Consider the following 22,546-nt stretch of genomic DNA (forward strand, 5'->3'; position numbering starts at 1 on the left):
GTGATGCTTTGCAAATTCTTGGCAGGTAAAGGTGCAGAAGGACTTAAAAAGATTAGGAGAATGGGCAAGAAAGTGGCAGAAAGTGAAGAAAGAGGAGACTGAGGTCCTTTAACATCTGCCGGACAATGCTGAGGATGTTCTACGAGTCTGCGGTGGCCAGTGCTATCATGTTTGCTGTTGTGTGCTGGGGCAGCAGGCTGAGGGTAGCAGACACCAACAGAATCAACAAACTCATTCATAAGGCCAGTGATGTTGTGGGGGTGGAACTGGACTCTGACGGTGGTGTCTGAAAAGAGGATGCTGTCCAAGTTGCATGCCATCTTGGACAATGTCTTCCATCCACTCCATAATGTACTGGTTAAGCACAGGAGTACGTTCAGCCAGACACTCATTCCACCAAGACGCAACACTGAGCGTCATAGGAAGTCATTCCTGCCTGTGGCCATCAAACTTTACAACTCCTCCCTTGGAGTGTCAAACACTCTGAGCCAATAGGCTGGTCCTGGACTTATTTCCACTTGGAATAATTCACTTATCATTATTTAATTATTTATGGTTTTATATTGCTATATTTCTACACTATTCTTGGTTGGTGCGACTGTAACAAAACCCAATTTCCCTCGGGATCAATAAAGTATGTCTGTTTGTCTGTCAAATGAAATGAAATACAATGTTGGAAAATGCATGGTCATGCACTTTGGTAGTAGAAATAAATGTGCGCACTATTTTTTAAACAGGGGGAAAATCCAGGAATCTGAGATGCAGAGTCCTTATGCAGAACACCCTGAAGGTTAACATGCAGTTGAGTTGGTGGGGAGGAAGGCAAATGCCATATTAGCATTCATTTCAAGAGGTCTAGAATATAAGAGCAAGGAGGTGATGCTGAAGCTTTAAAAGGCAACTGGTGAGGCCCTTTATCTTAGAAAAAATGTGCTGGCATTGGAAAGGGTCCAGAGGAGGTTCACAAGGATGATTCCAGGAATGAAAGAATTATCATAGAGGAACGTTTGATGGCTATGTGTCTGTACTTGCTGGAATTTAGAAGGATAGAGGGGGTTCTCATTGAAACCTTTCGAATGTTAAAAGGCCTAGACAGAGTAGATGTGGAAAGGATGTTTCCCATGGTGGGAGAGTCTAGGACAAGAAAGCATAGCCTCAGGATAGAGGGGTGCCCTTTCAAAACAGAGATGCCGAGAATTTTCTTTAGCCAAAGGGTGGTATATTTGTGGAATTTGTTGCCACATGTAGTTGTTTTGGCCAGATCGTTGGGTGTATTTAAGGCAGAGATTGATAAGTTCTTGACTAGACATGGCATCAAAGGTTACGGGGAGAAGGCCGGGTATTGGGGTTGAGAAGGAGATAGAAAAAAAAAGGATCAGCCATAATTGAATGGAGGAGCAGACTCGATAAGCCAAATGGCCTAATTCTGCTCCTATGTCTTGAGGTCTATTGCCCTGACTTGCCTTGAATGCTCTTTTGTTTTTATTTTGGGTGAAAATCTATCATATTGCAAACCTTACAGAGAGTGGTGATATTTATTCTTATGAATTAATTAAAAACAGATGATCCTCCAATTTTTTTACATCATCAAATTGGTTCAGTTGGTTAATATGCAGTAGCTGCACCTGAGGAAAGTTAGCGTCATGATTACAAAGGGGGTGTATACTTTTAATCAGCCTCAATTTTGATTTTTAATAAATTGTTGACGGACTTTGGAATTTTTCTTTTGATATGATAATTTATAGAATATTTTGCACATTAGCTCAAAAAATCCTACTTTATTGTATTTTAACTTTAGAAGAAAAGAAATAGTTGTGGGGTTTGAATACTTTTTCAAGGCAATGTAGCCATTGCTGCTGCTTTCCTTTAGCTTGCTGCCCAGTTCTGTAATAACTGGACCCATGTGTCGATATCACGGACAGTGGAGTTATGTTGGCAGGGGTGGAAGAGGATGGCAGTGGGCAGAATAGAATACAAATTGCTCTGTTAATCAGCATGTTCTGTTTTCTGTTTAATTGGCAGTAACCACTCAAAACTTACTTCTGGGTCATACATGAAGTCTGAATCATTACTGTATGTATCAACCAAGAAATGCATCCTTTTTCTCTCTGCATGAAGCCTGGATTGCTGAATATGTCTCAGCAGCCAGAACATCAGGAACAAATTATACATCGGCAGCATGTTCACTCTATCAGAGAAACATCCTTGATTTCACTGACATTTCATAGCTATCCAGACTAACGTCTCTCTTTCTTAGTTCTGAAACGTCCCTCATCTTTCCTGAGATGCTGATCAACCTGCTTAGCTTTTCCAGTATTCTCCATTTTCTGTACTTATACTAATTGATTTGGTTTCCCTTTTCCCATATGCATAATTCTAAACTACTAGGCAGGTCACATCACCTTACTATTAAGTATGCATTGCAGGGACTTTTAAGTTTAATGTACCGATAGCTGTCCTGATACACACACACAAAATGCTGGAGGAACTCAGCAGGCTAGGCAGTATTTTGTGTGTGTTGCTTGGATTTCCAGCATCTGCATATTTTCTCTTTGTTTGTGACTGTCCTCAGTAAGCCTTTTCAACTCATCCTATCACAGATATTACCTTTGTTCGATACATCTCTTTTCCATCACCTCTCGAGCTCAAAATTAACTTACATCTCTCCTTCCCAGTTCTGACAAAGAGTCACATACCTGAAATATGGACTACACTTCTTTCCTCAGATGCTGCCTGACCTGCTAAGTTTTACTTGCATGTTCTGTTCTAAGATTTCCAGCATCTACTATTGTATTTTTTGATTTTCATCCAACAAGATTATTGTGACATCTCCATCATAAATAAATTAGCCAAAGGGATTTCACAGGAATAAACAAAATCTGCCACAACAGTCACATTACGGGATATTAAGGCAAATGGCCAAATAGTAAACGTTGGCAATTTTTTTTAGTATCTTGATGAATTTAGTAGCTGTTGACACAGAGATCAAGTTTGCAGATGATCAACTGGCTAATGAGAACTGGAGGAGGAAACAGTGTTAGAATTGAGAAGGCCTTGTGTGAGGCGAATGCTTCATTAGCCCATGTATTTATATCTAATGTCATTTGGATGATGGAGATATTTTTAATAACAATTAGTGTAAAACACACATATCTTAAGTTCCAACTACTGGTGCTTTGCAATAAATGACCCAACGTTCTTCGCATTTCTAGCAACATCTAATATTATCAGTTCAAAGATTATGGCTCTGGATAACAAAATTCCATTTCACTCAGGGTAAAACTGATCAAATGTGAATGAGAACAAACAGGGATAATTATACTAAGCAAATCAAGATGCAAACTTTAAGTTAAAATACTTGTAATCAAAACATAAGAACATAAGAAATAGAAGCAGGAGTTGGCCATCCGGTCCATTGAGCCTGCCCTGCCATTCAAAAAGATCCTTGCTGATCTGTCCATAAACTCAGCTCCATCTACCTACTTTTTCCCCAAAACCCTTAATTCCCTTACTATGTAAAAACCTATCTAATTTTTTCTTAAATATATTTAGTGAAGAAGCCTCAACTGCTTCCCTGGGCAGAGAATTCCACAGATTCACCACTCTCTGGGAAAAACAGTTTCTCCTCATCTCCGTCCTAAATCTTCCCCCCCCCGAATCTTGAGGCAATGTCCCCTAGTTCTAGTCTCACCAACCAACAGAAACAACTTTCCTACTTCTATCTTAACCATCCCTTTCAAAATTTTGTATGTTTCTATAAGATCCCCTCTCATTATTCTGAACTCCAGAGTATAGTCCCAGGCGACTCAGTCTCTCCTCATATGTTAACCCCTTCATCCCTGGAATCAACCTGGCGAACCTCCTCTGCACTGCCTCCAAAGCCAGTATATCCTTCCTCAAGTATGGAGACCAGAACTGCACACAGTATTCCAGGTGTGGCCTCACCAGTACCCTGTATAGTTGCAGCATGACCTCCCTACTCTTGAATTCAATCTCTCTAGCAATGGAGGCCAACATTCCGTTTGCCTTCTTAATAAACTGTTGTACCTGCAAGCCAATTTTTTGCGATAACAGACTAAAGCACTTGTAATGCTAATTATTCCCTTCAGGTTCTTTAAACTATTTGACAAATTTAAGGAACTTTTCTTTGAATTCTGAACATAGATGGGAGTAGAATCTAAGCAGACTCACATCTGTTAATAAAAGAGACGAGCTGAATCAGTCAGACAATGCTTTCTTTGGGAAGTCTGGTTATCAATGCAGAGGAAAGCACTTTAAAACCCCTAAAGGGCTACATATACAGCAACATCCAGAACAAGTTCTATTGTTTCTATTGTCACCATCAGAATACTGACTGATGGTTACTAATTCAATGAGGCTTCTGACCGACAGCCCATGGCTAATATCAAAAGTTTTTTGAGTCTTTTCAAAAGTTGCTACCCACAATACCCTAAAGGAATAGTTGTACAAGGAATTACACATTTACACCACTATTTTTAATTAGTATTGATAATTGTACAAACAGATCCATATATAGGTCCTCCCCCACTTACGAACACTTACGACTTATGTACAGCCTGCATGAACAAGTGTTCAGGAGACTGATGGGATGGACATATTAACTGCTGTGTGGCTGTAGGCATTTTGGGCCTTGAGGAACTCGGCTTACAATCAATCTACAGGAACAGCACTTTGCAGTTACCTGGGGAGGACTTGAAACGGACATATTTTAATTGATAACTGCAATGTCATGTTTTTTTTTAAAAATCAAATATTACGTACTCCAGCTGTAACCAAATTCATCATCTTCTTCCAATTCATCTTCTGAGTTGATACTACTGTTCGCTGGTAATGCTGCAACATTGCTGTTCTCTTTTTCAATGGATTCAGGCGGTGATGGCTGTAAACCTGTGAGTCCCGACGTTATTTCAGTCTCTGTATCTGGTTGGCTGGATGCCTACACATTTAAGACACACAACAGAGTGAGGCACAAAGCAAACAACAAATAATATCAAGTTTATATCAGCTTCAATCTACTTTCAGATTCTGTATGTACATTTATCTCCAGTGTAACACTGAAGGTTTTGCTTTTTCTAAAACCAACTGATTATGCAATAACCACATAATCCAAAAAAAAAGCACAACCAAGACAACACCAGGAATATCTTCACTAATGAAATGAAGATTGGGAAGTACAATATTTAGGTTATGACAATTTGATTTATACCTGAAATGCATTCTGCCAAATTTGACTGTTAACTTCACAGGCGTGTTATTCAGAACAGCTGTTCTGTGGTCATTCATAAGGGAATATAAAGGGACTGAGCCACAACAACCCCTAAACCTTTCCCTATTCCCGACTGATTTTCTACTTCAGTTCCAACTCATATATCTCTCTGTTCTCTTGGATTCTAAAATAAATCAATCACTTAGCTTTGGAAATACTTGGTGGCAAAATATCCATGACCCTTCAGTGTACCCGATTCACGACCCTGAGTGATTTTCAGCCTGCAGAAGTATTTAAAGCATGCACCAAAGCAGGCTTAGGAGGGGTTAGCTGTCAAAATCAACACAAGGTTCTCCTGATTTATAGATTGTGTTGTAGGGTGCTCAATGACTCCAAATGAAATGACAAATTTGATATTCATATCCCATCAGCATCATGCAACATGGTATCTATCACCAGGACTTAATATTCATCCACAGATGTATTCCACACAATGCACACATTATCTTAAACCACGGAAGGTGCAGCATCTAAACATAATGCATGACATTCACCAACACCTTTCAGCTTCACTGCTTAAGACCAGGAGAGCACTTGTGGCAGAAGTGATCTAGCACCCTTCCTTAAACTTTCCACTAATTAGTGTTATTGGAAACTACTAACATGTCAACACAATCTTAATTTTACTATTACACATACCCGATGTGACATTCAGTACCTCCATATGCATCTTTGACTGTATGCTGCTCTTAATGTAGTATCCTCCACAGCAGTAATTGAAAACGACTGCTCAACAGTTTGTGAACCACCTCTGATTCAAAAACACTGCCCCTTTGTTGGTCACTTGCTTATTTTTAATAAATTACTCAGAGGGCATTGGACTGCTGGCAAGACTCACATTTATTGTCTATTCTTATATGTTGCCAACTTGTTGAAGCAATTAAGAGTCAACAACACTCTCTGCCATACTTCCATTCTGAACTCTGAATTTGGCTTCCTACAGCATTTCGATGAAGCTCAATGCACTCTCAAGAAACAACATGTTTAGATACTTCACAGCCCTCTGCTCACACAATATTCAACAATTTCAGGTTCTAATACTGCTCCCATTTTTAGAAAGATTTTCTTGGCAATATTTTTGCTATTTCCATTTCATCCAAATTAATCTTTTGTTAACTTGTCCCATCACCATCCACATTGCTGTTTATTATTTAATCACTCCAAACTCCAATCCTGTTTTGAATGTTGATTTGTTTTTCTTTCTTATGTCCTGCCTTTCTAAGCATCAAAACTTGATGAATCTCAAACTTTTTCCAGGGATCAAGGAATGTCATTGATCTAAAATACCTTCAGACGCTGTTTGATGAAGTATTTTAATATTCTAAATGTTCTGTGGCATAGACGCAAGAGTCATGAGAAACTACTGAGAGGTCATGTGAGCACAATGAGTGTGTACCTTTCCTATAACATAATAAGTTAGTAAAGACTGGGCAGGATTTAGCAATGTGATACTCATTTGGCTTTTGATCCAAATGCCACAATCTTAACCACTACTGTTTTATAACACTATGACCACTTAAAACTAAGATTTATTTTTTTGTTGTAATTGTGCCCTTTCTTATAAAAATTTGGTACAACCTAGGCTTTTCTTGTGAATGTTGCTTATATGATGTTATATGCTTGTGATTACATTGCAAGTGTTTCATTGCACCCGTGCATACATGTACTTGTGCATGTGTCAATAAAGTTGGCTTGAATTACCTTAGATTTTCTTATAAAATGATTAATTGGCCAAATATTTGAAATACAGCAACAGAATTATGGAACTAAGAAACAGGGATGTACTATAGATATGTTTAGAACTCATAAACTGTAACTTCAGAATATTGCAAGAATTTCAGGATGAGAAAATGTTACAGTCTTCAAAAATACAAGCTGGTTCTAGTGATGGAACACCATTATCTTATTTTAAATTACAAAAATCAAGAGGAGAACAGCCTTCAGAGGGAAAGGCTGGAGAAATTATAAATATATTTTGTATCTTCACAGGAGGGCACAGAATGTGTTTTATAATTTATGAAGAATAAAGATATAAAGAGAACCAAGAACTTAAATGTAACAAACATCAGAATATAGTAAGTACTAGTCAACTTAATTAGACTAAGCAGATTAATCATTCCATATGGACTAGATGTGCCAAGGGACTGTTACTATGACTCTTTGACAAATACCTGAAATATCTCTTAGAACAGATTGCACATCCATACCCTAAAACCGATCAAAATCCACCTCCATCAAGATGGCACTGGCGGCACACATTGACGTTTTGCAAGCTCCTTACGAAACTTCTAGATATACCTCTATTGGACTACTATCACTGTAATCTGCAGCCCTTATTTTCACTTTAAGTAACATATTTTTAAATCAGCTTAACAAATAGTGATTTTATGATCTTAAAAAGGACTTGGCTGACTTAACTCATAGGAATGCAGTAATGGCTGAAAGAGAGAGGCGAGGAAAGGACTCTAAGCCAGATTAGAACTTTGGGGTATGAAACTCCTCTATGCAGTATTTTGTTAGCAAATGTAGTCTCTGGAGAACAAGATTGAGGACCCAGGGCAAGACTGCAGTATCGGAGGGAAATGAGAGAATGTTGAGTTCTCTGTTTCATGGATTCATGACAAGGTATTGAATGCTGCAATAAGCAGACAAGAAACAGCCTACCCCAACGCCTTTCAAATCATTGCTGGCGACTTCAATCGAGGTTGCTTGAAGAAATCCCTACTCAATTATCATCAACATATCACCTGCAGCACTAAGGGTCCCAGCACACTTGACCACTGCTATACTACGATAAACAATGCCCAACGTTCGATCCCTAGACCGCATTTCGAGAAATCTGACCATCTGGCTATCCTCCTCTTACCTGCATGCAGGCAGAGGCTAAAGAGCAAGGCTCCAGAAGTAAGTCGCAGGAGCCAGAGGAGCAGCTACATACGGGATTGCTTCAAGTCAGTGGACTGGCCCATGTTCAAGACTCATCAGAGGATCAGAATGAATACGCCATGGTTGTCACAAACTTTACATAGTCAGCCATGGATGAGTGTGGCCTCTTATCATTTAGAGTCTTCGCTAACCAGAAGCCCCGGATGCACTAAGAGATCCGCAATCAGTGGCATTCAGGTCTGGCAACCAAGTAAAGTATATGATCCAGGTATGACCTCTGGAAAGGCATCTCACATGGCAATTCTGGACCAGAAGGATGCTCAATGGCTGGGGCAGAGCTTGAATGCTTTCACCTCCTACAAAGTAAAACCAAGTGACACAGATGACAACAAGGTTTTGCTCCCAGAAGAGCTCAATGTATTTTATGCTCACTTTGAACAAAACATGAAGGTAACTTCACAAACCCCCGCAGCCTCCAATGAACCTGAGATTTCAGTCTTCGAGGCTGACGTGAGAGCATCCTTCAGGAGAGTAAACCTGTGGCAAGCACCCAGCCCAGATGGAGTGGCTGGCTGAGTACCAAAGACCTGTGCTGATCAACTGACTGAAGTGTTCTCTAGTATCTTTAAACTCTCACTTTGGCAGTCTAAGAACCCACCAACTTCGAGCAGACTTCGATTATGTTGGTACCCAAGAAGAACATGGTAACCTGCCGCAATGACTATCATCCAGTAACATTTACATCCACTGTGATCCACTTTGAGAGGTTGGTGATGAAACATATCAACTTCTTCCTAAGAAGTGACTTTGATCTGTTGCATTTTGCCTACCACCACACCAGGTCACAGCAGATGCTACTTCATTGGCTCTTCACTCAAACCTGGAACATCTTAAAGTTGAACATGCATACATCAGGACGCTCTTCATTGGCTACAACCCTGCATTCAACAACATCATCCCCTCAAAACTAATCAATAAACTCCAAGACCTAGGCCTCAATACCTCCTTGAGCAACTGGATCCTTGTAAACCTCACTAGTAAGCCTCAGTCATTTTGGAAGGACAAGAACATCTCCTCCACAATCACCATCAGCACAGGTGCACCACAAGGCTGCTCTACTCACTTTATAAATATGACTGTGAGGCTAAGCACAGCTCCAATGTCATATTTAAGTTTGCTAATAAAACTACTGTTATTGACCAAATCAGAGGTTTGTGGAGAATTAGCATATAGGAAGGAGATTGAAAATCTTAGGTGAGTGGTGTCCAACATAACCTCTAACTCAATGTCAGCAAGACCAAGAAAATGATTATTGGTTACAGGAGGAAACTGGAGCTCCATGGCCATCCTCATCGAACCTTAAATTCCTCATTTTAGAGGATCTGTGCTGGGTCTTTTTACAAAGAAAGCACAGCAGCTCCTCTACTTTCTTAGAAATTTGTGAAGATTTTGCATGTCATCTAAAACTAACAAAATTATAGAGATCTGTGGTGGAGGGTTTATCGAATGATTGTATCAAGGCCTGGTTTGGAAACATCAATTCCCTTGAATGGAAAAGCCTACAAAAAGTAGTGGATACAGCCTAGTGCATCACAGATACAGCCCTCCCCACCAGTGAGCATATCTACAAGGAGCAATGTTGCAGGAAAGCAGCATCCATTATAAAGGATCCCTGCCATCCAGGGTTTTTGCAGAGACTGCTGTCTTTTGTACATGGGTTGTTTGTCCATCTTGCACAAGGTTTTTCATTGATTCAGTGGTGTTTCTATGCATCTACTCCAAATGCCCGCAAGAAAATGCATTTCAGGTTTGTGCATGGTGATAATAAATTTACTTTGAACACTGAAACTCCATTGATTACAAGAATAGTAGTACTAATGTAGTACTGCTATTCAAATACAAAAGCAGAAAGAGAAAACAACTTTGGGTCGGTTAGCTTTTTGCAAAAGTACTACAGATATTTCTAAATTTAAACCTACATTAAGGGAGCAGCATATATATTATAGCCGATTGTTGGTGTAGTGACATCAAAGTGAGTGGTTCTGTGTTCAAATCCGGACAGCTCCTTGCTATCTATCTTGCTTTCTATCTGTTCTGGGTTGAGCTAGCTGCTCGGCAGTGTAAAAATTAAATACAGTACTGAAGAAATGGGACTTGCCGCCCAATGTACCCCAAGGCACAGAGGAACAACAGCAATGTATGTTGTTTTACAATAGTCTGGAACTGAATCTGTGTGGAAGAGATCAATTAGTAGTTTCCTGTCTGATACTGACATTTGGCAAGGATATTTCAATGTAATTCTAATTTTGATAATGACAAATCTCAAATTCACTAGTCTATGAAGTTTCTTGTAAAAAGGTAAATGTGAAAACACCATTCTAGCAGAACCTTAGGGAAAATAGGTATTTTGCACTGATAACATTCTCACTTAGGACTGAGCCACAGTTAGCAGGTATGATTAGTAACTTTGCAATAACACCCAAATATTTTATTTCCATGTAATCAAAATCAACAAGGCATAGGCTAAGGTGAGAGGAAACAGCCTAATTTTACAGTAGAATGTAACTACAGTGGATTCTGGTTAACTGGGCCATCAGTTAATCGAGGCAGACACTTAGAGTTGCAAGGAAGTCTGTGAACTTATTGCAATTAACTAGTTTTCTGCATTAATAAAACGTGGTCTAATCTTCACTGAAGTCACAATAATAGAAAAACGCAATCTACCTAAGCTAATAACACGCAAACAATTGTACTTCTCGTCAATACTGAATACACCATTTAAACAATCACAATCCAGTTTCAAAGAAAGTATGTGAAGCTCCGGGGTAATGCTTTCTACAAAAGCTATATGGAGTCGGGTGTTCCTATCAATGAGGTGAGATTGGAGGTCTGGGTTGTAGAGGTGCCCTGCCCTACCCTATAAAAAAGACACTCAGTCAGGTTACTGACAGAGCCTGCTCTTCTCTAGAAAGATCTGTTGGCAGTGGGAGATACCATGTTAAGCCAAATCCAAATTTAAGGTAATAAGATTTGTAGTTAGTTCATTCATACACCTTTGCTGAATTATGAAGAGGATCAGTTTAGTATTTTTAGTCCACTAGGTTTCTAAAACTGCGAACTTTTTGCGCCCCAGCAAAGACCAAAACTTTGCTTTGGTAGTCTCTGTCCTGACGGATGGAAATCCATTTCATGTAATTAGTCTCTTCTGTCCCTTTCCCCTTTTTAATTCCCTTGTCCCATTGCCCCCAACTCCCTATCTTTTTACCCTCCCCCACTCTCTCCATCTGCCATCTCCAAAACATTCTTCCCAATGGTTTCTTCCATACCTACTTCCCTTTACTCCATGGTTCATTGTCCTCTCCTATCAGTATACATCTTCTTCAGCCTTTGTCACTTCCAACTATCAACTCCCATCTTCTTACATCATTCCCAGTCTCCACTCCCCCACCTGCCCTATCACCTCCTCCTCACCTATGACTCACCAGTTCTTGCTCTATACCTTCCCCCACCCTTTTATACTGGCTATTTTACCTCTTTCTTTCCAGTAATGATGAAGGGTTTTGACCCAAAACATCAACTGCCCACTTCCCCTACAGATGCTTCCTGACCCACTAAGCTCCCCCAGCTATTTTGTATGTTATTAAACATCAAAACTAACCAGGTGGCTATTTGGGACCTTCTTTGCAAACTGTGGGTTAACCATCCACTCCACAAAATTGCTAATCCACTGGATGAGAAAAGAGCAAATTCTCTATTCTTTGATGATATAATTCCCAGTAAAACTGAAAATAATTACAGGTGTCCCCCGTTTTTTGAATGTTCGCTTTACGACACCTCGCTGTAACAAAAGACCTACATTAGTTAACTGTTTTCGTTAACATAAGGTGTTTTCACTGGTACAATAAAAGGCAGTGCACGCCAAGCAGCCAAGCTCCTCTCCCAGAACTGCAGTCTAGTCCGCATTGCTTAAACACGTGCCTGTGCGCATCTGTGCTTTATGTCAATTTATTTTGTGCATCCGTTAGCAAGATGAGTTCTAAGGTATCGGAAAAGCCTAAAAGAGCCCGTTAAGGGTGTTACACTTAACGTAAAACTAGAAATAATAAAGTGTTTCGATCGTGGTGAACGAAGTAAGGATATAGTAAGTTTGGCTAAGGGTTTGTGGAAGCTGACGAAGATGATGTTGAAGAGGTTTTGGCATCCCATGACCAAGAACTGACAGATGAAGAGCTGATGAAGAGGAAAGGATAACAACTGAAACCGAACGCAGTAGCGAACGACCCAAAAGTGAAGTCGTCCAGGAACTGAACGTGAAGCAATTGCATGAGATTTTCACTGCGATTGACAACGCTGCAATTATTGCAGAAAAATATGACTTTAATTTTGAAAGGGTACATAGGTTTAGGGCATATTTGCAGGATGGTTTGAGTGCTTACAAAGAACTATATGATAGAAAAAAGTGTGAGGCTAAGCAGTCAAGCGTACTGTCATTTTTCAAGCCTTCCACATCAGCCACAGCAGACGACGAAACTCGACCTTTGACATCGAAGCAGGCAGACATAGAAGATGTCCTGATGGAAACAGGCGGCGATGAGATGACACCCCAGTCTCCCACCACCCCAACCTCCGATGACTCAGCCTAACACACCATCATCAGTGTGCTCACTGTCTTCCCGATTCCGGTAAGTGAAACTACACTGGACATACATTATTTCTACTTTATATAGGCTGTGTATTTTTTTGTGTTATTTGGTATGATTTGGCGCTTCATAGCTTAAAGGTTACTGGAAAGAGTGCTTCTACCGAGAGCACTTGAGCCGTGTGTTTCTGCCAAGAGCGCTTGCATGAGATTTTCGCTAAGGTGGGCAGTGCCGCAATAATCGCAGAAAAGTACTCCTACTTTATATAGGCTATGTATTTATCAGATCATTCCTGCTTTTACTATATGTTACTATTATTTTAGGTTTTATGTGTTATTTGGCATGATTTGGTAGGTTTTTTTTGGGTCTGTGAACGCTCACAAATTTTTCCCATATAAATAAATTGCTTCTTCACTTTACGACATTCCGGCTTACGAACCATTTCATAGGAACGCTCTACCTTCGAATATCTGGGGAAGCCTGTATAGCTAACTTTCCAAAATTTAAATAGCAATCTGAACATATGTAATAAAGCAATTGTGTAAATATTGAAGTTTTTCACGCAAAGCAACAGCATTTCAATTTTATTTCAACTTTCCACATTACCTTTAACAAAAACATTCACATGTAATTTACAGCACAGAATAGCTATCTAAAAACCCAGTGGTATAAGACAAACCTTAAATGGATTGATTGCAAATGAGTTAGTTGGGAAAGGGCGTGGAAAAGTCCTAGCTTGATATGCAGAAACCTAAGGTAATAAAACAAACAGATGTTTGGTGAGAGGACAAAATTCCTCATTGTCAGATGGTTACTTGTGAATTATCATTAAATTATCAAGGAAGAACTAAAACAGAATAATAATCACTGATAACGTAGTTCATTGAAACAATTTTATTTATCCAGCAAGTCATTGCTCTGTCAATAGGAATTAAGACCACATCAAGATGATTTGCTAACCTTGAACTTATTTTCATAATATAGATCATAACATAGGGAACTTGACAGAAAGCCTTCTCAACATTCTAAGTCATACAGCTCTATTAAAATGCATAATGCTATTGGAAGTGGAATATTAATAATAAATCTATCAAGCTAGAACCATGTGAAACGGTAGTATTTAAGTTACACTTTCAATCAGATTGAACTATTGTGAGTATTGAGAGCAGTTTTAGGCCCCTATTTAAGAAAGGATGTGCTGACATTGCAGAAGGATAAGAGGACATTTATGAGAACAATCTAGGGAATGAAAGGGTTCATATATAAGTGGCGTTTGATGGCTCTGTATCTATATTTGCTGGAGTTTAGAAGAAAGGGGGTGCATCTCATTGAAGCCTAATGAATGCTGAAAGGCCTACTCAAAGTGGATCTGAAGAGGATGTTTCCTATGGTGGAGGAGTGTCAGACCAGAGGGCACAGCCTCAGAAAAGAAGGGCATTCATTTAGAACAGAGATGAGAAGAAATTTTTTTAGCCAGAGGGAGGTGAATCTGTGGAATTTGTTGCAACGGACTGCTAGGGAGGCCAGGTCATTGGGTGTATTTAAGGTGAAGGTTGATAGGTTCTTGATTAGTTAGGGTGTGAAAGGTTACAGGGAAAAGGCAGGAGAATGGGGTTGAGAATACTACATGGGCCAAATGGCCAAATTCTGCCCCTATGTCTTGGGGTCTCATGGTCTAAAATAAGGTAGAAAATTTGCAGTGGATGCCAGGGACCATGATTTCAATCTTTCAACCATTATTCACCCAGTACTATATTGGACAATACAGAAGAAGTGCAGGAACTTGAAATACTGGGGAAAACGATCATTTTGTATTTCAGATTGCTTTCACTCTGATACATTAGACAGCCTTCTATCTTTGATTTCATAATGTGGAAATAATTTAATGAATAATTAAAATCATGGATGCCAAACCACCTTAACATTAACAAAAAAAAATGTTCAATGATTTACAGAGTATACTCAATGAGTAGCCAAACCACTTGAAGACCTGAAGCTTCATAATTGGATCCTGCTTCAATATTGAGTAAGTGGATTTTAGTTACAAGTGGAGAGTAACTCAAGTTTGTTTGGGTAAGGTAAAAGTCAGTCAGGAATTGAGATAGAAGATGATTTGTTATTATCAGAGAACAGCAGAATGCTCTGAGGGCTCACTTACAGGTAGTCATCATGAGGGTCAGATATTAAAGAATTATTAAAGAGATTAAAGAAAGCACTTACACCTTTGGGAATGTAAATTGAGTCAATGACTACAGTGAAGGTGAGGAGTAATTATCAAGGGCCCTGGGAGAAAATATGACCACTGGGCTTAAAGTTTTCATCATTTACACCAACATCCTGAAGGCAGCAACACAGTTGTACAACCACATTAAGGACATTAATGTGAGTGAAAGGGAAGGTATAAATGACAAAGGCAGGCAAAGTCAGGGCAAAACCAATGCAACAGATTTCAATTTTGGAAAAACAGTTGAAAAAAGGAAAGAAAAAAAAATCAGAATATTTTCTAACCAAAGAGTAATCAATTTGAACAATGGAACATTGGCCTTTATTCTAAAGGGGTTTGGAGTTCAAATCTATTATATTTGGTTGTACAGGCTGTCGTCTGATCCCATATAGATTCTACTTGCAGTTTTGCTGTCAAATTTCAGAAAAAAATACTAGCCTCACAGAATTCAGTGTAATTTACCAAAATGTTTTTACAGTTTAAGTAATGGGATCAACTTCATTAAGCCTCCTTTGGATTCCATAAATATGGAAAACTGATAGCTGATCTAATCATCTGTTTAAAATGCTTCAAAAATACAGGTAGATAAAGAGAAACAATCTCTTCATGAAAAACATTGTTTTTTTTATATGGGAGTAAGACCAGGAATTGTATTTTTATCATAAAGCAATGGAACTCTGGAGTTCCTTTCCTAAATGATTAGTAATGCTGGGTAATAGAAATAACAATTGAAATATGTACACTTTTATTTAGATTCTACTTGATCAAATACGAAAAAATTGCATTGATGTTCATACCAGCTGTGAGCTAATCTGGTAGCAGTATATTCAAGAGGTTGACTAGTTTACTAATATTCCTCCTCAAAGAAATGATAAGCTTCAATTTTATTACTTCACATAATTCACTACTCATAAATAAATCTGTACTGTAATATTGATGATGGGAGTAGGAGAGGAACACAGTTATGGGTATATTAAATCTGAGGTCTCTCTGGTTAAATTTGTACAATTCTGATAGTACTCTACACACTAATTGAGTTGTTAACTAATACAATCTTTCAATTAGTTTTTGTCAGATCCAAACACCGGCAGGGACCATTTGATGGAGAGCTTTGGAATCGCAGGCCCAAATGAACTTTTCTTCCCAAGCTCACTGCATTTAACATATGAATCATCTTAATTTATTCACACACTATTGTTTTCCAATATAAATGCATACATTTTGCATTGAATGAATCAATATTATCAGCTTCCACCACTTTCCTATATCATTGACAGCCTATACATGTATGAGAATTATTTACCTGTTTTCAAATATCAGCTCTATTGTCTCAATTTACTATTCTGGAGAAGGTGAAACATAATCCTAAAAACTCCCTATATGTAAATATTCTAGATCAATTTCTATAAGAAAAAGAAAAAACATGTCCTTTTGGTCTCTACACAAAACATTACCTCAATGAGTGTAAAGAACAAAAGGCAAAATTTTCCTTTCTAGCATAAAAATACAGCTACATCAGATAAAGGATCCAGATCCTTGCACCAACCATCTGGATCAACTACCACAAAAAAAATCCATAACTTGCAATTTAATTTTGTATGACTTCAGTTTACTGTATGCTATATTTTCATTTATTTCCAACAACAGAACCTTTAAAGTATTAATTCTCTTTTAAATATTTTCTTGTGTGCATGATTATCAATGTATAACCAATAGAGTTTCCATCAGCATCCCTTCCCACCTCACCACCACCCCCTTACTCGTACAGGTAATATTTCTCAACAAGTTTATAGATGTACATTTATTTCCTCACAGAGCTCAGTTCAGACAGTCCAATTTGGTTTTACAAAGCAGCATTATTGTCAGCAGAGATGGGATACTTCCAACATAACATCCTGCAATGCTTCTGAACAAAATCTCCCAAAAACTTTAACCCAATGTAAAAACTAACTTCCCATCAGAACGAGCTCGATTATTTTCCCAGTGTTAATTTTGAAAGAATATATATGGAACCAGGATAGAGTACTGATTTTAAAGATGTTATAATAGTAACACACAGCAATTAATTAAAAATTTGAAGAGTAATTACATAATAGCAAACACAAGCAATCAAAAAGTTTCTTAGATAGAAAAAAGAACACACAAGCATCATCCAACCTGTCTAATGCGGGTCTGAAAAGAGTCAGCAAATGTGTTAGTACTGCCACTCTTGTTGCTTGATTCAGGCAAAGGGTTAGACTGCAGGAAAGACAAAGGCTGTTTCTGAAACCAAGATAAAAGTCAAGTCATAATCTACATTGAAGCACACACAAAGCATGAAAATCCCAAATACCTCAAGATCCAAGCCAGCATTAACCAACAGGTATAAGAATGAGTTCATCAATCACACTCCACATACTAAAATTAGAGGACAAGGGATTCTTTTAATGTTGCCTTGGCCCACATTACTTTCAGAAATAACTTCCCATTGGATGTACATAACCACTACAAATATGAACCACATCATTAAATAAACAAATCTGATCTCTCTCTTAATCCAAACTTGGAATCAGTATGGCGAACTGAATTCAACTTCTCAGAAATAGATTTACTTAATGTCAAGAATGTTTTAGAAATCATAGACGTACAGAAAAAATTACATAAAACTAAAACGAGTTTTCATTTAGAGGACATTTCTCCGAGTTCTATCAAGATTTTCTAACTCTGTAAAAAAATTTGCTATGATTGATTCACCATCTAATAAAGACATTTTTGAATTTCATCAAGTGCTAGTCTTTAACTCCAAACTTAGTATAACGTCTTTTTAAACCTTACAAGCTTATTACATTCTAACAACAAAATTTGAATGATTATGTACCCAAATGTAGATTACTCCATTCAATTTCTAAGAGATTACAAAGCAATGTAACATAGAAAACGAAATATTTAGAAAGTTGAACAGCATTTACATTACACCTAAGTACAGATGTTTTTAAAATTCTAAAATTGATAATCTTATTAAAACAGGTTTTAATCAGATTTGGGCATCCAAATATTATTATATGCTTTTGATATTCATAAAGGTATTTTGTTTCTTCATGCAAAAGACATAAATCAGTTAACCTGTATCTACTCCAGGTCACCACCAGTCCTGAAAGCAGTTTATTGTCCTTACACCTAAATATTTTAAAGTCTTGTTATGCAAGTTACTGACTAAATTGATGCATTTGACTAAAAGAATTTCAATAGTTGTACAGGTATCAGGACTTAGTACAAAATAATTCACACCTAATTTCATCAACATAGCTACTGCTCATTAAAATGACAAGTCCTACAGCGTGATGTTTCTCCATGATAATCTGAATGCCATAACACAGGCATTTCTAAAGAAAGCATCTTTCCAAAGCAAAGAAAAAGCCTTCAACAGGAACGTGGAAACAATGAGCCAGCTGCTTATATTATATTTTTGATCTAAAACTTATCTTCAAAAATTTCACTGGGAATATTAAACAGTTCTGAGAAATTAAGCATTTATGTTTAATTAATATTTGTTTCCTGTTTAATTTGGGGAAAATGAAACACAAATTAACCAGGTCACACTGCTTTAAATAATGGAGTCTATGACTTTCAACCAACTTTGCTACTATCCCTAGAATCATGTTATTAACTTGGAGGAGTGAAGAGGCTTGGATTGGAGCAAATAATAATCAACAATTATTAGGAATTTGGCTATGAAGAAAAATGGTGTAATTGAGCAGAAATAAAAAAGAATTAAGCAATTTAACACAAATATTAATAGAAAGTTGCCGAATACATCATTCACAATTCTGGCATAATATCTCTGACATTTAGAGCTATCAATTTCCACAGATATGCTTATATACATTATGTAATTTATGATATTCTAGATAAAATATTTTAAGTAAAACATAATATAATTGATAGTATTCAAAACTAAAATAAACAAACTTTGGTTAAAGGGAATAACATTTAATTCACTACTGTAAATTGTTGTATTGGCTAATGAATCAATTTATGCAACCCAAGTAAGTCTAACAAAATAAATTATCGAGTATATTAGCAATGAAACTACAGAATATGCTCACGTGATATAATCAAAGCCTTTTGTTTATATGCTGTCTTAAAGATTTTCTGTGCACCTCAGATTATTAAATTTTAGTATTATCACCATTTGAAGCTTCTCAGGGCATTCCCCAACAATATGAAGTAAGGTTGCTGCAATTCTAAAATTTATTTTGCAAGACTTTCTATAATTGGCTCTAATATTTATATTGGAAAATAGTTACAATTAAATGGTAAACAAATAAAATTTTAATGCAGAATCTACTTCAAATAAATTATATATATATTTATTTTTTTACTTATTAAAGCAAATAATGATTTATAGCCAGGATTAGGTAATGCCTATATTTCAAGAATCAATTTGCCACAATATTTAATCTATCATCTGCTAACTGTTCTTTAAAACTGTAGTTTCCATTTACCATTTAAATATTTGCCAGAATAGCACATCTCCATTTTAGTGTTAGTATGTCAATTCATGCACAGTTTACTTACAAAGTCCCTACACTCCACAATTGTTTCAGCACTGCAGATTGAAACTACTGCTGTCATGTGTTCCAATTTAATATAGCTCCTTGTTACTACATCCTATCCAGCAAACACTGCCAATTTTTATTTCAGAGGGAAGAGGAAGTCAAAAACTAAATTAAAATGAGTCTGAACCAAAAAGCAACTACATGGGTTATTGTTATTCTGCTTCAACTGTTTAAGAAAATGCAATTTTATATTTTGCAAGCAAAAAAATATTAGACACAGATCTTAAAAAGGCTGTCTTGAGTGGGGGGAAAAGTTAGGAGAGCAGCAATAATAAAAATAGAAAATTAGAAATAAAAGCAAACCCCAATGTATTCCCAGCAGGGTTTTTGGCTCACTATAATCCTGTTTGCTTAACACAGAATACTCAGCAGAGACATAATAGCAGGAATAAAACCTATAGGCAAAGTAGATTGAGCAAATAAACCTGCTAAGTTAGATTCCAGTTTTGATGATTAAAATTTAGTGCAAAGTACTTTTTCCTATCTCCTCCCACGCTTTTCAATTTACATACCCGAGATCTGGTTATTAAACTCTGCACCAAAAACACCACAGGATTGCCTGCTTTCCGAATAGCTTCAACTGCCTGTTCATGACTTGCATCACGCAAGTCAACTGCATCTACCTGCAAAAATGTGAGACAATGAATTTAAAAATAAATTCTGCACTACAACATATAGAACATCATAGATCCCCCCCCTAAAATAACATTATAGGTCCTCATGCTTTCAATTTAGGCTTAATTTCTCTCATGCATGTTCTCTTTTCAAAACAACTCACACATGCTTAACTACAACTTGACATGGTCAGTAACTCAAAGCACATGGGAGTATTGCTTTACATAGAGACTCAGACAAGTTAGGCAACCATGGAAAAGAGAGAGGAAGTTACTGCTGAACTTGAATTTACTCACTTAGGATGGTACTAGATATCAGATAGCAGTTAGAAACAATACAATTAGAGCTAATACAATGTGCTGTAACATTCATTTACATCAGTTCTATTTATCAAGGTAAAACTACATAGACAGAAAAACAACCTAATAAGAAATTATGTGTATTAACAAACATCTAAAGGAAACAAATCCTGCAAATAACTGAGTTCAAGTTTAATGGGTACAATTCCATTCAGGAAATTACCAAATTAATAGTTTCAGTGATGGGTCTGGAGAATTCTGAATCTGCCCTCACTAATTTGGAGAAATTTACTCATTTTACATTGTTACGTATTCAGGCAACAATAAATATAGATGAGTTAGGCAAGGGTTTTCATAACAAATAACACTTTTATTAAACACTGAAAACAAACCCCCTCAAAAGTAAACAAACTCAAACGTCACCGGAAAACAGCTGCTGTGCGACACATTCACAGTTCTTAATAGCGCTGCAATTCCAAACAGTCTTTAAAGCGGTATTGAAAAAAAACAGTTCTTTAAAGCGGTATGCCGAAAGTAAACAGTCCTTTTAAAAGGAGAGACTTTTTAAAGCGATTTAAATTCTTTTCCACGTCGATGTCCTTCGATTCTCCGGCGTCGAACTTTCCCACGAAGAATTTTATAAAATATAACGGCTTAAAGGCACTGACCTTCCTTCCACACTATTCTCAAATCCTTTCTGGTCATCCCAGGGATTAACAACAAGAATAGTCAACGAAATCCTTCCGAAAGAGGATCAAATAAGGTCGAACTTTCCACCGTCGAAAATCGGTTCTCCTCGATTTTTATCTTCCAAACTTTTATCTTCACTCTCCACCAGCAAAGAAACCGCTGGCAATGAACTTTTAAACTTTAGGCATTATATAAAACTTCATTTTTCAACTAAACTGCGTCATCACATTAAATCACGCAGGGACATGAAGTCACCTTGGCAAATCCCGCCACGAACTGCCCCACCTGACAGGGTGGGTCTTCCTTTTATACCCTGTAAAAAAAACCTGTCACATGACCTCTACTGGCGGGAAAATGACATCACTCCACCATCACAAGACCATTACCTCAAGTCCAGTATAACTTCAACCCCAGTCACGTGACAAGGGTACCACATTAATCAAAATAAACAGCAATACGAAGTTCAGTTTATTGTGTTCACAACTTCTCGCCACTTTTTGGCATGCACCTTACAGTAAAGTCACATTTCAGTTACTAATTTCTTTTCCATTCCCGAACAATCATAGATATTAATATTTCATTGAAAAGAATTTTCTGATTTTGGAATTAATGTATTTCATTATTTCCATTGATACTTATCTTTGAAAAATATTTTCTAAAACCTTAGAATCATATATTAAAGTGTTAATTCTCAGCCAGTGCTCCTGACTTAAATTTCAACAATATAGCAATATATTTTGAAGCAGCAAATAGGGATATGAAATGCATACCTCAACAATTCTGTCTCCAGTTTTTAATGTTCCATTTCTTCCAGCTGGGCTGTCCTCCAGAATATGTTTAATGAATATTCCTCTCATGACCTCACCATTACTCAGACGACTACCCATTCCCCTTCCACCAACAATGCTAATTCCTAAGGACTTTCCAGGTTCACGCCATAGCTCCACACTAGAGTTCAAAAATAAAAAAATATATTTCCCTGAGCTTACTAAAATCAGGTAAAAACAAACAAATTAAAAACCACAGAGAATTTATACAGTCACTGGAACTTCAATGCAGTAAGAAAATATTGCAGACACTGGAAAGCTAAAACAAATTTAAATGTAGTCAACTGAATTGTTATCAAAGCTCATTAGTCAAACAAAAGAATGCTATGTTTAATATTTGGAAAGTGAAGGGTTTTTCCACTGTTGGAGGTGAATTGGGAGAAGTTAAAAGTTGGAGTGCAATAAGCAATTTCTACCGAATTGAAAAGTTGAATAGGTTAGGACTTTATTCCGTGGAGTGTAGAAGAATGAGGGGAGATT

General features: G+C 37.3%; 1 protein-coding gene across 8 annotated transcripts in view; it reads right to left on the reverse strand.

The window, feature by feature from the left end:
* The window catches only part of LOC140729083 (multiple PDZ domain protein), a 224,435-nt gene that overhangs the window by 77,163 nt on the left and 124,726 nt on the right, over positions 1–22,546 (reverse strand). For 5 of the 8 annotated variants that reach the window (XM_073048416.1, XM_073048413.1, XM_073048414.1 and 2 more), the window contains 5 exons: positions 22,010–22,187; positions 20,148–20,258; positions 17,195–17,299; positions 13,493–13,564; positions 4,783–4,957 (listed from right to left, as the gene is read on the reverse strand). In XM_073048416.1, the coding sequence (XP_072904517.1) occupies positions 4,783–4,957; positions 13,493–13,564; positions 17,195–17,299; positions 20,148–20,258; positions 22,010–22,187 (641 nt within the window). The remainder of the gene's footprint in view (positions 1–4,782; positions 4,958–13,492; positions 13,565–17,194; positions 17,300–20,147; positions 20,259–22,009; positions 22,188–22,546) is intronic. The other 3 variants (XM_073048418.1, XM_073048415.1, XM_073048419.1) reach the window with 3 other exon arrangements.

This window comes from Hemitrygon akajei, chromosome 6, assembly GCF_048418815.1.
Source record: "Hemitrygon akajei chromosome 6, sHemAka1.3, whole genome shotgun sequence".
NCBI classification, from domain to species: Eukaryota; Metazoa; Chordata; class Chondrichthyes; order Myliobatiformes; family Dasyatidae; genus Hemitrygon; species Hemitrygon akajei.